At 37.7% G+C, this 16566-nt stretch overlaps 1 protein-coding gene across 4 annotated transcripts in view; it reads right to left on the bottom strand.

Moving 5' to 3' along the window:
* USP48 (ubiquitin specific peptidase 48) overlaps nucleotides 1-14772 on the bottom strand; it is a 73900-nt gene extending 59128 nt beyond the window's left edge. For 2 of the 4 annotated variants that reach the window (XM_031464292.2, XM_031464294.2), the window contains exon 1: nucleotides 14409-14772. In XM_031464292.2, coding sequence (XP_031320152.1) covers nucleotides 14409-14542 — 134 coding nt within the window. In that variant the 5' untranslated portion in view covers nucleotides 14543-14772. The remainder of the gene's footprint in view (nucleotides 1-14408) is intronic. The other 2 variants (XM_031464291.2, XM_031464293.2) reach the window with 1 other exon arrangement.
* Nucleotides 14773-16566: the final 1794 nt, after the last annotated feature.

The following is a 16566-nucleotide window of genomic DNA, read 5'->3' as shown; positions in this document are numbered from 1 at the left end:
TTTCAAAGGTTACCATAGGGCAGACTACCAAACCCCTAGAGGGCCCTCCTCCTTCTACAATAATGATTTCAATTTGAGAAAAAAACCAAACAACTGAAGTTGCTCAGTCCTGCATGTCAAAAAAAACAAAATCAAAACAAACAGGAGGGAAAAAAACCCAAAACACTTCATGACATACTTCTCAAACTCCAATATTCCCAGCCATGAGGTAAACATGTTAAATCTTTATGGATCGTAAGTTTTACACAAAAATTAGGAGAAAATTTTTATTAAATGAAGCAGATACATAATGGAATAGAACAAAAAATTTTAAAAACTCCTAAAATAATAATCAGGAGGGATTAAGCACTATAAGATATTGAATCATAAAGTCCCCAAGATTAAATAATGTAACACAATAAAAAGTTCAGAAACAGACCCAAATATATATAGCAATTTAGTATGCGACGAAGGTATCCAAACCATGGAGTAAAGATACAACTTTTAATAAATAGTGGTGGAGACAACCAGGCAGCTACCTGGAAGAAAGATAAAGTTGGATTCATTTCACAGTATACATCAGTACAAATTCCAAATGTATTTAAACATTAATTGAAACCATAACAACACAAGAAAACATCAGCAAATTTTTTTATAACATTGGTATGAGAAAGGCCCTCCTATGATTCAAAACTCATAACCCATAAAAGATCCATTAATTCAATCTCATAAAAACTTTCTGTGTGGCAAACAAATCCATAAGCAAAGTCAAAAAACAATGATCCAAAAAAAACAAAAACAAAAGACAATGATCTAACTAAAAAAATTTTTACAACTCATGTCACAGAACTAATTTCTTAATATATAAAGAACTCCTACAAATTGATAAGAATAACCCAATATAAAAATGGGTAAAGGATATGACAACAGGCTGTTCAAAGAGAAATAAAAATGGCCCCTATGCATGAAAAGATGCTCTCAGTCACTGTCATAAGAATAGTTTCATTGAGGGGGAGGTATAGCTCAGTGGTGGAGCGCATGCTTGGCATGCACAGGGTCCTGGGTTCAATCCCCAGTACTTCCATTAAAAATAAATAAATAAAAACCTAATTACTAAAAAAAAAAAAAAAAGAAAAAAAAAAGGAATAGTTTCATTTTGTAAACAGATAGCTTGTGTGACAACCAACACTGCAGTATGCCAAGTATTCCTCTCTTCTCCTCCTAGATACTGGATCAGTAGAACCGTGAAACAGGCTCTGGCCAATGAATTGTGAGCAGAAATGACACATGCAATGTCAAGGCAAGCATTTAGCTACTAGCACTGAAACCTTCCAGAAGAACAGAACTGACAGTGTTTCAAACGGTGGCTCCTACATCAGGTACCGAAGTGACCCGGATAAGCCAGCCTCCCCCATCTCCACTCACTCTGCCCCCAGTTTATGCCTTTCTGTAGCTTGGGCCAGATATAAACCTTTGTTGTTTTAGGCATCGAGATTCAGGAGTTATCTGTTCCCACAGCATAACCTAGCCCATTTTCTCTAATACATCTTGTCTAGTCTATCATATTAGCCCAAATCCAGAAAGTCTGACAAGCCCATGGGGAAACAGAACAGGCAGTCTCTCATACGTTGATAGTGAAGCTAAAAAATGGAATGATCTCCATAGAGGATAATTTCCATTTTCTAGGAAAAATTACTAATGCATTTACCCTTGACGCCCTGCAATTCCACATAGGTATTTATTCTACAGATTTCTCTGTATGCGTGCAAAACAATTTAAAGTGAAAGTTATTTATTGAAGCACCTTAGTAACAGCATGACTGAAAAAAGCCCAAAGTCCATTTATAGGGAACTAGTTAAATAAACCAAGGTTAATCCATACAACAGTATACACTGTAACTGTGCACCTAATGAGGACCCAAGAGAAATGGATACAAGTATCTAAAGACTGCACATGAAAGTTTACAGCAGCATCTATTTACAACAGTCAAAACCTATAAATGATTCAAATGCCCATTAATGGAATAAAGTACGAAAAAATCATACCATAGAACTTGCCCCCACCAAAACAAAAACACAAACAAAAAACCTGACGTATTGAACATGGATGATTCTCAAAAACATAATGTTAATCAAAAAAAGAATCCAGACACAAAAGAGTAACTGCTCTCAGAGTCCGTAATATCAAGTTCAAGAACTGGGAAATCCATGTAGAAAGAAATCAGAATAATTACCTTCAGGGAGATGAAGAACTACTTGGAAAGAGGGTATGAAGGAACTTTCTGGGGTGATGGAAATGTTCTTTATCTTGATTAGGGGATATATCAAAACTCAATGAACTACCTTCACAAAAATTAACTCAAAATGGATCATGAACTAAATGTAAAAGACAAAACTCTAAAACTCCTAGAAGATAACATAGGAGAAAAATCTAGACAACCTTAGGCTTGGGGATGACTTTTTAGATACAACACTAAAGGTACAATCCAATGGAGAAAGAATTGATAAGCTGGTCTTCATTAAAATTAAAAACTTCTACCAGGCAAAAGACAAGTTACAGACTAGGGGGAAATATTTACAAAAGACATACCTGTAAAAGTAGCATATTATGCTTGAGTAATATATCTGTTACTCAAAATATAAAAAGAACTCTTCCAACTCAAAAATAAAAACCTGATTTAAAAATAGGCCAAAGAGGTGGGAGGGTATAGCTCAGTGGTAGAGTGCATGCTTAGTACACATGAGGTCCTGGGTTCACCCCCACAATCTCCGTTAAATTAAAAAAAAAAAAAGGCCAAAGATAGATTTATCATGTATGATCCAGCAATCCCACTCCTGGGCATATATCTGGAGAAAACTATAATTTAAAAAGATACATGCACCCCAATGTTCACAGCAGCACTATTTACAGTAGCCAAGACATGGAAGCAAATTAATGTCCATCAATAGATGAATGGATAAAGGTGTGTGTGTGTGTGTGTGTGTGTGTGTGTGTGTGTAAAACAGAATACTACTCAGCCATAAAAATGAAATGCCATTTGCAGCAACACAGACAGACCTAGAGATTATCATACTAAGTGAAGTAAGCCAAAAAGAGAAATACAAATACCATATGATATCACTTTCATGTGGAATCTAAAAAAAAATGACACAAATGAACTTATTTACAAAACAGAAACAGACTCACAGACATAGAAAACAAACTTATGGTTACCAGGGTGGAAAGGAAAGGGGATAAATGCGGAGTTTGGGATTTGCAGATACTATTATATATAAAACAGACAAACAAACAAACAAACAAAAGATAAACAACAAGGTCCTACTGTATAGCACAGGGAACTATATTCAATATCTTGTAGTAACCTACAGTGAAAAATATGAAAAATAATATATATATATAGGGTGTGTACATAACTGAATCATGATGCTGTATACCAGAAACTAACACAACATTATAAATCAACTATGCTTAAATTTAAAAAAAAAAGTAAAAGGCCAGGGGAAAGGATATAGCTCAGTGGTAGAGTGTGTGCTTAGCATGCACGAGATCCTGGTTTAATCCCTGGTACCTCCATCAGAATTAAATAAATAAATAAACCTAATTATCTCCCCCTCCGAAAAATTAAATTAAATTTTAAAAAAAGAAAAAACAAAAAAGGAAAAAGGCCAAAGACCTTAAAAGACACCTCACCAAAGACATACACAGATAGCAAATAAGCATACAAAAAGATGTTCCACATTCTGTCCTCAGAGGAATGCAAATTAAAGACAATGAGACACCGCTACACACCTTATCAGCCTGGCCAAAATCCAGGACACTGAAAAGGCCCAATGCTAATGTGGCACTACAGGAACTCTCCTTCAGTGCTGCTAGGAATACAAAATGGTACAGCCACTTTTGGAAGACAGTTTGGCCGGGTTTTTTTGTGTGTTTTTTGTTTTTTTTTTTTTTTTTATAAAACTAAGCATACTCTTACCATACAATCCAGCAAAAACACTCCCAGGTATTTATCCAAAGGAGCCGAAAACATGTCCACACAAAACCCTGCACACTGATGTTTATAAAGCAACTCTACACATAAATGCCAAAATTTGGAAGCAACCAAGATGTCCTTAAGTGAATGGATAAAGCAATTGTGGTACATCCAAACAATGAAATGTTATTGGGTGCTAAAAAGAAATGAGCTATCAAGCCATGAAAAAACATGAAGGATGCTTAAATGCATATTACTGAGTGAAGGTCAATCTGAAAAGGCTACATACTGTGTGATTCTACCTATGTTACATTCTGGAAAAAGCAAAACAATGGCGACAATATAAAGATCAGTAGTTGCCAGGGGAGGGAGGGATAAATAGACAGGACACAGAGGATTTTAGTCAATGAAACTATATTGTAGAATACTGTAATGCCCAAACCCACGGAATATGTAACACCCAAGAGTAAACCCTAGTGTAAACTGTCAATTTTGGGTGATAATAATGTTTCAATGTAGCTCCATCAATTGGTAATAAATGTAACACTCTGGCAAGGGGTGTTGATGTTGGGGGAGGCTATGCTTGTGCAGGGGCAGAGAGAACTTGTGAAATATCTATCTCCTGCTCAATTTTGCTGTGAATCAAAAACTGCTCTAAAATTATATTTTTTAAAAACCTGAATGAACATTTCACCATATATAATTTTACCTCAATTGTTTAAAGCCTTAATTTCTTAAAAAAAAAAAAAACCAAGGAAGCTGTTAGGTACTGATAGAGACATGTCTACAGGTATAGAACAGTGTATGTAGTATGCTACATCTGTGTAAGAAAAGGGAGAAGAAAATGTTTGTGTTTCCTTATATTTGCATAAACACTGAAAGAATAATCAGAAAATAAAAGTTGTTTCTTACAGAGGATCTGAAAGAATGGGATGATGGGGACAGATGTAGGAATGAGAGTTCTCAATGTGTACTTTTTAAGTCGCTTTCATATTTAAACTTAATGAGACTATTAGCTAATTATTTTACTTCAAATTTTTATTGAAAAGGAAACTTGTATACCTAAATGACTAAAGCACGTATTTTCCTGAAACACAACATAATCTAAACTCTAGATTCTAGTCACTGAAGAACTTAGTGTTTCCTCTTAGCATTATTATATCAACAGCTCAGATACTAGACATATAAGATAAAAGCAAAAATAAAAGCAAAACCACAAACAGGTTCCTTAGCACATATGCCCACACTCTCTAGGACTCCTCTGCCACATACAGAGAAATCCTGGGCAAAAAAGTTTTGAGAAGCAACTGATAAAGCAAAGTCAATAAAATTCAACAGCAAACTTATGTAAAGCATCATGGACAGAAGCTTTCCTGAAGTATTAGTAATTTGTTAACTGTTGTATTGGGTATTCCAAAAAAAAAAAAAAAGCATTTTTTTTTCAAGCTTAAAAATCCAATCAACCTTTGAAGCTGTGCCACCTAATGAAAGTGGAATACCTTGAATACCTTTATTTTTCCAAACCTCAAAGTTAGGCCCTACAAAATTGGGATTCTAAAACTGTAAAAATGATCAGTATATCCAATACTCTTGTAATTAACATATCAAATTAGTTGGCCTGAAACTGAGGCTTCTATGAGGAAAAGGAGGACAAGCCAAGCAGAAAAGGATTTAAAAAGTAACCTTACTTGGAAATATTATGAATCTACTTTCTAACAGGATACCACCCAAACAGGAAAGTGCTGGGGGGAGTGCAAGTTAAAAAGAAAGTCTTTCCCTCTCTAAATAGGCTTAATTAACTATTAAAACTTAAAAGTAGCCCCCCTCCCTTTACAGTGGGACTTAGTTCTCCAAGGAGGATGACTTGAAACATTTCAGGTTTTATACAAATTCAGGGAATAATGGCCTAACACTTGAAAAAAATCTTTCAACTTCTCTAGGGATCAAAAGATGCCATCATTCACTTATGAAGTTGGCAGCAATTGTAAAACTTAATATTCAGTGGTGGCAAGGAGGGAGACAGGGAAGTTCATATAACTGCAGAGTGGGTGGGAGCAAATCTTGTAATAGTAATGTGTATGAAATGTCCATGCCACTTTTACAATTTTTCCTAAGAAAATAACCATAAAAGTAGTCAATTTTTACTTATAAGGATGCTCACAACATTAAGAGCTTAACAAAAAAAAAAAAAAAAGAGAGAGAGAGAGACGAGGAAGAGGAGGAAAAAGGGGAAAGAGGGGAAGAAAAAAGGAAGGCAGACAAATGCCCAACAAAATAGTAGTTAAAGGGGGGTGGAGGGTGGGAAGGGATAGACTGGGATTTCAAAATTGTAGAATAGACTACACTGTATAGCACAGGGAAATATACACAAAATGTTATGATAACTCAGAGAAAAAAATGTGACAATGAGGGTGTATATGTCCACGAATAACTGAAAAATTGTGCTGAACACTGGAACTTGACACAACATTGTAAAATGATTATAAATCAATAAAAAATGTTTAAAAAAATAGTAGTTAAATACTCTAGGGTATATAAAATGGAAAATTATGCAATGATTAGAAATTACTTTTTAAACTATATAATCTCCCGGGGAAACATCCTTAATGTTAAGTTTAAAAAGACCTATACAAAATGCACATGTTGTTTTTATGAACAAAATCCAAATGAATTATTTAAATTATAACCTTGTTCTCTGGATGACTTTTATTTGAAACGAATTAATCAAGTCAGCAGTGAGATCAGACTCCTTCACAGATAATTTAACTTATCTCATTTGAGCTTATCCCAGCTTCTCAGACTGTAGTACAATTGGTGAAAACATCAGATACATAAAACCACAAGAAAAACATGCTATGTGCCGTCCTGGAACCTAAACTTCAGTTCATTTCACTAAAAAAAATTAAAGGAATTTTTCATAAACATTACACAGAAAACTCCAGAATTGCTAGATCACATGAGGCTTTTCTTCTACTCCATTTCTTTATTTAGACTGCCCCAAATATAAGGCTAGCTTTTTCTTAACAATAACCTCAGAAGCCAAAGGAAATAAATTAGGTGTGGAGGATTTGCAGAAGATAAATTATACTTTGGTTAATGTTGTGTGTTTGTTTCCCTACATATGTCCCTTTCACTTAGAGCTGTTACCTTTTCTAGTGGAGATGTTTACATTAGTCATTCAACCTTTCTACTTTGCTAAGGTCACAGGGAACAGGAAACCTTTAAATTCTTTGATGCCCTTACTTTCAATTGTCAATAAATAATCGATTCCAAGTAGATTGTAGGTCTAACTATGAAAGAAAAAACAATACAACTTGTAGAAGACAATAGGACAATATCTTTAGGACCTTAGGAAAAGTAAAGATTTCTTAAACAAGATACACACACCAAAAAGCAACAGCCATAAAGAAAAATATATAGTACAGACTACACTGAAAATAGAACTTCTGTTCATCAAAAGATGCTATTAAGAGTGAAAAGACAAGAGTAGAAGATACTTGCAATACATATATTCAACAAAACCATCTGTAACAAAAAATAAAGATCTCCTACAAATCAAGATAACCAAATAGAAAACCTGGGCAAGAGATTTCATATAGTCATCTTACTAGAGGATATGCAAATAGTCAAATATGAAACACTTTCTTTGGTCACTGGAGAAATGCAAATTAAGACCATGGTAGATACCATGACACACCTGTATCACAATGGCTAAAATTAAAATGACTATACCAACTGTTGGTGAGGATATGCAGCAAATAAACTCTCAGAGACTGCTCATGAGAGCAGAATGTGCTACAATCATTTAGGAAAATGGTCTGGCACTATTAAATAAAGTTAAATAAACACTTGTGACCCAGCAATTCCTCTCCTATCAAAAACGTGTGTGTATACACCTCCAAGAGATACATACAAGAATGTTCACTGCAGCTTTATTCATAATAGTCAAATTCTGGAAAAATTCTAGATGACCATCACCAGTAGAAGAGATAAAGTATAAAATAACACAATGGAATTCTTCACAGCACTAAAATACTGCTGCTACTCACAATGTGGATGAAGCTCACAATGCTGAGCAAAACTAGCCAGACAGGGAAGGAACTACAATGTATAATTAATTGTATACAAAGTTTAAAATAGGCTAAGTAATCTGTGGTGTTCAAACTAAGAATAGTGGGTACTTTTGAGGAAGGAAATAGGAGTCACCAGTAGGAGGCAGAAAATAGGACATGGGGGTGTTCTGGAATGCTAGCATTGTTTTAATCTTGGTGGCAGATATAGGATACGTTGTTCCCTGTGTGATAATTCATCCAGTGTAAATTTTATGATTCGTGTACTTTCTGTATATAAAAAATAAATTTTAATTAAATAACAATATTAGAAAAATCCTCAAGAGGAATTTAAGAAGAGTCTTGCCTTATCAGATATTTTAAAAATATTAGCAAGTGGTGGGGATTGATACAGCTCAAGTAGTAAAGTGCATGCTTGGCACACACAGTCTTGAGTTCAATCCCCAGGAGCTCCTCTAAAAATAAATAAGTGAACCTAATTACCTCCCACCCCAAAAAAATTTTTAAAAAAATTTTTTTTTAATTAGCAAGTAATTAGAACTGTAGTCCTAGTACAGAGATACTGGATCAATGGAAGAAAAGAGCTGGGAAATAAATTCAAATACATGTAAGAATTTGTCATATAATAAAGGTGGCTTTTTAACTAGTGGAGGAGGGAAAGACCAGATTATTCAATAAACGGCTTAAGAAAACTGAGTGGCCATTTGGTAAAAAGCAAAATAAAAGATGGATCCCTACCTTACTGTCTAAATCAAATATAATTCTAAAAGGACAAAGATTAAAATGCATAAACTGAAACCATCAGTACTATAACAAAACATGAGTGAATACTTCTATATCTTGGAATTGGGAAAGCCAGAAATCGTAAAGAAAAAAAGCACTGGTAAACCTGACCACAAAAATATCATGAGTTTTAATATACAAAAAGAGGGAAAAACCACCAAAGTAAAAAAAAATTGGTAAAAATATCTTCAACAGAAATACTTAAGCTCTAGGGAGAGGGAATAGCTCAGTGGTAGAGTACGTGCCTAGCATGCACGAGGTCCTGGGTTCAAACCCCAGTACTGTCATTAAAATAAATAAGTAAACAAACCTGATTACCCCCCGACACACACACACACACAAATAAATACTTAATAAGCTCCTGAAAAACAGAAAGAAAATGATCAACAATCCAGAATACACAATTCACAGGAGAAATATAAAAAAAAAAAAAAAACACTAAAAGCCACTAGCAAAAAAAGGCAAATAAAAATAAGGTACTGTTTTTCACTAATCAAACTAGCGTTTGAAATAGGAATGTCTGGGGTGGGAAATAGGGTGAATAAAAGTGGCAGTGTTAAATGGTAGGAAATTTACCATCTACCAAAATTTAAATAGTCTTCATGCCCTTAACCTCAGCAATTCCTCACCTTGCAACCTAAGTGGGAACGCTGACTCTACCAAGATACATGTATGGGGAGGTTCACAGCAGCACTGTCTGTAGTATCAAAGACTGGAAACACAAAGATCCATCACAGATAACTGATTAAATTATAATACATTTACCTCTACACAATGAAATAGCACATTGCTATTAAAAATAAGGCAAATCTATACGCACTAATACAGAAAAAAGTATCAAATAAAAACCTGCAAAAAAAAAAAAAGTAACGGTGTGATATCCCTACTCTTTTCTGTAAAATAACAATTATAGTGTTTATTTCTTTCTGACCTCTAAAATGACAAATGAAGGAAGGAACTTTAACTTCTAGGGCTTTATCCCAGAGCCAACCTAGACTACCAAGCCCACAGCAAATGCCGAAAATATTTGTTAAATAAAAGAATAATTATTCCTTGGCAGGGAGGGAATAGCTCAAGTGGTAGAGCGCATGCTTAGCAAGCACGAGGTCCTGGGTTCAATCCCCAGTACCTCTATTAAAAAAACAAAAATAAATAAACGTATTTACCTCCCTCTCCTGCCAAAAAAAAAAAAAAGTTATTTCTGCAAGGCACATAACAGGCACTCAAATATTTGCTGAATTTAACGGATACACAGAAAGAAACTTTTTTAAAAAGTCAAGTAGTTATACTACCTTAACATTGGTTATCTGTGAGTCTGAGATTAAGGAGGGGTTCTCACTTTCACTAAAAACTTGCTTACGGACTAATTCTCTAAGTGTTAGTGTGCTAAGATAGTAGAAAGATAAACTATGAACAAAAACAGACAAAGACCCAGTTTTCATAGAACACAAAACACTTACTAAACCAATAACATGCATTAAACTGGTAATTTTTAGATTAAAGTTGTGTAAGTAGTAAAAGTACAGCACGCAATGAGAATAAAACAAGTGGTTGTCTCGTGTTAACTGTTAAAGCCGCATAGTGCATGGGGGTTCACTGTACCATCCACTCCACTTCTGTATGTGTTTAAAACTTGCCACAATTAAGATTTTAAAAAATCCAAAATAATGTACCCCTAACTTAGTCTGAGGGTCAGGGAAAGTTAGCAAAGTTAATGGGACCAATAATGTGAAAGTGAGAGAAAACATGAACCAACTGAAAGGTTTCATTGGATCACCAGCAAGAGGAAAAGCTCAACAGAGAGAAACTTAAGAGTGAGGCCCAGCAGTCCTCACTAACAGTTTTGAACTAGAGCTATGAGAAGCCATTGAAGTGTTTTTTTATTTTCTATTGTTTTTAAAGATTTCTTTTCTTTATTTTATTTTATTTTAATTTTTAGTGGGGGGGTAATTAGGTCTATTTATTTATTTTTAGAGGAGGTACTGGGGATTGAACTCAGGACCTTGTGCATGCTAAGCATACACTCTACCACTTGAGCTACACCCTCCCCCATGAAGTGTTTTTTTAAACGGGCATAACGTTGACTTTCTAGACTGTATTACATTTCCATAATGTTTTAATATAATAGTCACGTACAGTTTCTTTAATAAGAACAAAACAGACATACTCCTATACACAACAAGAAGTATAAGTCCAGACTTTGAAAATTCGTATCAAAATCTTAACTGTTACAAAAAGAAATTAACATGACACCATTCTTCCACTTATCTGATCAAAAAGTGTAATTAACATATTGTGTTGATGATGATGGTATAAGGCAAAGAGACATTCTTACACACTGGCAGTAAAAATATAAAGTGAAACTATCACTCTTATGGGCAACTCAGCAATATAGATCAAAATGAAAACTGCACATCCCTTACCCAACAATTTCACTGCAAGAAACTTACTTGACTATGATCCTCACAGTTAGCAAATTAGTGTGGCTTTAAGAATTAAGACACATAACATGTGCAGAATTCTTTGGATACAGGATTCTTGCTTTCATGCTGTGACTGTACTAAGCAGTTTCAGAAATGTAAATAATAACCCTGAGTCATCTAGTCTTTGAATATGGCTAAACACTTCTTCAGCTCTGGCATCTCACAACAATCTGTTGTATAAAGAATTTTTTAAAAGATATTGATGATATGTTTATTTAATTCTTTAATCTCCTGTTGCTAAGAAAGAATGCTTAAAGGAAAGAGTTATGTGTGTAGGAAAAGCCTTTCTGTTATTTAAATAAAAATTGCTTGGACCTCAGATTAGGCATGATTTCAAAAGCACAAGTGACCAAAAGGTAAATACGACTACTGTACATCAAAACTAAACGTTTTTTTGCTGCGAATCATGCCATCAAGAAAGAGAAAAGACACCCATAGAATTAGAGAAAATACTTGCAGATATATGGGACTTGTATCCAGAATATATAAAGAACTCTTACAACTCAGTAATAAAAAGGCAATCCAATTTTAAAATGGGCAAAGGATGTGAACAGACATCTCTCTAAAGATACACAAATGGCCAATAAGCACATGAAAAGATGCTTAACATTTTAGTCAACAGGGAAATGCAAATCAAAACCACAGTGAGATACTTCACACCCACTGGGATGGCTTAAGAAAAAAAAAAAAAAAAGGAGGGTGCGGAGGGTATATAGCTTAGTAGTAGAGTACATGCCTAGCATTCATGAGGTCCTGGGTTCAATCCTCAGTACTTTCATTAAGAAAATAGTAACATAATTACACCCCCTGCCAGAAAAGATAAAAACTGTGTGATGAGAAACTGATATACTCATACATTGTGAGTATATAAAGTAGTGCAGCCACTTTGGAAACTGTCAGTTCCTCAGTGTTAAACAGTTATCACATGACCCAGCAATTCCACCCCTAGGTATATACCCCAGGGAACTAAAAATAGGTATTCTAACAAATACTTGTAAAGCAATGTTCACAGCAACACTATTCACAACAGCAAGAAAATGGAAATAACCAAAATGTCTATCAACTTAACTATGTGAAGCAATGGATGTGTTAAACACCTTGTTCTTGGTATTCATTCCATGGTGTTTATCAAATCATTATGTTGTACACTTTAAATATATACAACTGTATCTGTCAATTATACCTCAATAAAGCAGGGGGAGGGGGATTTTTAAATCTATCATTTTAAATCCATCAACTGATGAATAGATAAAACCTGGTATATCCACAAATGGAGTATTATTCAGTTATAAAAAGGAATAAAGTACTGATACATGCTATAACATGGATGACCCTTGAAAATAGTACCCTAAGTGCTAAGTCCCAGACAAAAAAGGGACATTCCACTTATACGAAATACCCAGAAAAAAAGAAATCTATAGAGACAAAAAGATTAGTGGTTATGGATATGGAATTTCTTTTTAGGGTGATGGAAGAAGTTCTGGAACTAGATAACAGTGATGTTCAACACTGTAAAGGTGTTTAATGCCAGTGAATTTTATACTTTAAAATGGTAAACTTCATTGTGCATTTTAAAAAAATGTTTGCACAATTTTTAAATTAAAGTATGATCCTTCAAACATTATGCAAGTCAAAGAAGCCAGTCACAAAAGTCCACATATTCTATGATTCCATTTACATGAAATGTCGAGAATAAGCAAAGTCAGAGACAGAAAGTAGATCAGTGGTTGCCTAGAGCTTGTGGGGTAAGGGGGGGTGGTCCAGGGTGGAAGGACTGGTTGCCAAGCTAATGGGTACTGACTGGGCTTCTTTCGGGGGGCTGAAATGTTCTAAAGTCAGATTATGGTGATAGCTGAACATCCCTGTAAATATATAAACAAAAAAACACTGTATTGAACATTTTAAATGGGTGACTCATATTGTGAATTATATCTCAAAGTCGTTTAAAAAAAAAACTGTTTGGATATGAACCCTGTAATTGCAGCTTAAAACTCACCTCTATGACATTCCTCTTATAGTGACCTCAGCCAATTTCTACTCCTTTACTTCCGTCAAAATGAGAACTATTACAGTGAAAGAGTTTGTATTTTTTAATTACTCTGGAACCTAACTGTGGAGAAATTGACTGAAGCTTAATTCTATTATACACGGACTTGTCATTCCAGTACTGATTGTTAGGAGTTAGATTTGCCCTCCTTGTGAGCCAGACGCCCAGAGCTTGGAATTATTCATCTGCTTTATGGAAGCTCTCTAACTTGTTTCACTTCTCCCAAAGCTCCAAAGCTTAAACCTTGACTTCCATTCCTTCCAGATCCTGCCGCGGAATGTTAAAAACTCCATAATGTCTTTACTAAACGCTTGCCAAAAGAAGGCTACTGAGCATGCCCGGCTTGGCCAAGTCAATTCAGCAACATTCCGGAACAAAAACTATAGTTCCCGCGTTGAAAGGTGGACAACAGCTAAGGATTCCGTCTAAAAATAAAAGCAAGGTTCTAGGGCTAAGAAGTGAAGAACAGCATCCACACATTCGTACTCAGTATACTGGTTTTGAGTCAGAACAACCCCCACCCCCACAACACCAAAAAAAAAAAAAAAAGGCTAAAAATTACTTGATTATCGAGAGAGGGGAGGTCAACTGGGGATGAAGGGTACCGATGACGCAGGCCAACCATATGTTTTTCTAAAGCCCTACCCAAAAATACTGATGAAGCCTTCGGCGTCAACATCAATACAAGATACACAGTGATGAAGCTCACTTCGAAGAAGTTCCCGTTTTACAAACCAAAACCCGAGCCTCGGCCAAAATATACCAACCACCAACGTTTGCTAAGCTTTCAGCTCCTGCTTTCAACCATCTCCACCGCCATCTTCTAGATAAGAACCCAGAACCTTTTCTAAAGGGCTTTCAACAGCATCACCTCCGTGCAGAGCCCTGGAAGACTGCGTTCCCAGGTCGCCCAGACACCAGAAAGCTGGAAGCCCCCACCTTGTTCTCTCCACGCCTGCTAGAAGCACGCAACCCGCTGCCTTCTTCCTTCCCGCAACCAGACCCTCGGCCCCCGGCCCTGTTTTCCAAGGTCCGACGCGAGAGGGGCACGAGGCCCGGTGCGCGGGCCTCACCTGCACACGCCACGGATGCAGGGCTCCAGCCAGATGCGGTAGGCGGTCTCGATGTGCTCCTGCGACACCTCCTCGGGCCTCACCGTCTCCGCCCAGCGCCAGGCCGCCTTCTCTAGCTGTAGCCGCGGGGCCATGGCCTTGGCCCGAGGAATGCCTCCTGAGCCTGGCCGCCGCTGCCGCCGCCGTCGCCTCCACCGCCGCCCAAGTGGGCTCCGCCACCTGCCAGCGAAGAGGACCAGGCGCTCCCTCAGCCAGCTGGCCAGTCAATCACCTGTGCGCGCCACTGCCGCCGCGCCCGCCCGCGCCCGACCCGCACGACCGGCCGCAAAGCGCCACCGCGGACACCCGACACCCCCCGCGCCCGCAGACGTTGGAGGTGTACTCCCGGCCGCGGTGGACGCATGCGCGTTCCCGGCAACCTTTGCGCCTCCCGCGCCTCTGCCCGACGGCGGAGGTAGGGCAATCCGCGGTTGGAGACTCTTGTCAAGTCCTCACCGGCGCTGCTGGGGAAGCAACGTCTCAGTCCCTGTCCAGGGTAACGTTCTGAGCCACTACTCTTACAAGCCGGCGCCTCGAGGCCCGAAGGCTGCTTACTCTTGGCTTCTGGTACTTTCCCTTTAACCGTGAAGGATTCACGCGAGAGGCTACTCAACGCACACCATAGGTCCGTTGGATTGTAGGGTGGGACCTGAAACTTGGGTCACCAAAGAAACCACGCCAACTCCCTGGAATAAGGTTTAACATGAGCCTGGACCGGTTCCGACTCTTCCCGAGCCCTCCTGACGTCACGGGACGTTCTGTGTTTTTTCCTGAGCTAGAACTGGACTACGTGTCCCGGCATGCAATGCCAGCTGCCACTCACTGGATGCGAGGCATGCTGGGATTTGTAGTCTTCGAAGTGGTGGGCTGGCTGTGCCTTGGATTGTGCTGGGGCGTACCAGAGTGCCTGGGCAGGGTTTCTCTGACCGTAAAGGTCATCCTTGCAGCTGGCGAGCCTTCCTCACTACTATTATCTCCATTTACTGATTTCTTCTTTCTTTAGTCAAGGCCTTTTCTAGCTCCAGAGTTTGAAAACATTTCATTTTTCGCAATCCCTGCCTCAGGACCTTAAGAGTAGCTTATCAGAATGTTTTGCAAAGTGTAAAGGGCACTGCTTGAGTCAGGATTTTGAAGACTTTGTAATTTGAATAAGAGCCCTATTACAGGGCGGGGAGGTCTAAACACTAATTTTTGACTCCGCAGTTTACCAACTGGGTAAGCTTGGACTGGAAGCTTAATGTGTGCTATTCATTAGACAATCGTTCGCTGAAGGCACGGTGAAAATAAAACGTGGCCCTGCCCTTGGGGATGGGTGAGGGGAGAGTGGCAAAAACTCAAAGTTCCCTTCCTAGCCTTGGAAGGTTTTGAGTACTTGGGAAAAGTCTTCCCAAAGGAGGGGTAACTCCTAAACCCACCCTTAATAAAACTTACCCATGTTAGAGGAAAGCACCATTCCAGACAAAGGGTATTGCAAGGAACAGAGGCATAGAAGGGAGAAACTTCTTACTGTGATGTCACAAATTCTGAGATGGGGAGGTGAGACATAAGGCTTGCGAGGCAGGCCAAGACTTTGCCTTTATCTGAGGAACTCATTGAAAAAGTCTAAAGCTGGTGAGCAATATTATGGAGATTTGCATTTGGTATAGCTCCCTCAGTCTAGGTCAAGGTCAGAGGCAGTGTGTTACTATAGAAGTAATACAGGCCAGAGATAATGCAGGCCTGAACTGGGGTAGTGTAATAAATATGGAATGAGGAGACAGACTTGAAAGATATTTAGGACTGGGAATTGCTAAACTTGATGATAAGTTGCTCTAATCAAAGTCTGTTTACCTTCCAGTCTAGCCCTTTCTTAGGTACTTACAGCTCCCTGTGTCATTCATTCCCTCACTTAGCACATGTTGAAATTGTGAATATTATTCACCGTGCTTCACTGCTATATACCAGTTTTCTAGCTTTGGTAGTTAAACATATCAAGTTTCTACCAAGTGAGATAAAAGGTACAGAAGGAGAAGGTTTAGCAGTAAGGTGATGATTTTGTTGGAGAAAGATCGGCCCCCGTCCCTGATGAACCAAATAACCCAGAGACAAGGTCTTGGAGCTTAGAAGAAAAGAGGCAATT

Source organism: Camelus dromedarius, chromosome 14 (genome assembly GCF_036321535.1).
Source record: "Camelus dromedarius isolate mCamDro1 chromosome 14, mCamDro1.pat, whole genome shotgun sequence".
In the NCBI taxonomy this organism is placed as follows: domain Eukaryota; kingdom Metazoa; phylum Chordata; class Mammalia; order Artiodactyla; family Camelidae; genus Camelus; species Camelus dromedarius.
Note: the sequence above shows the minus strand (reverse complement) of the source record. Positions and strands in the feature narration are given on the sequence as shown.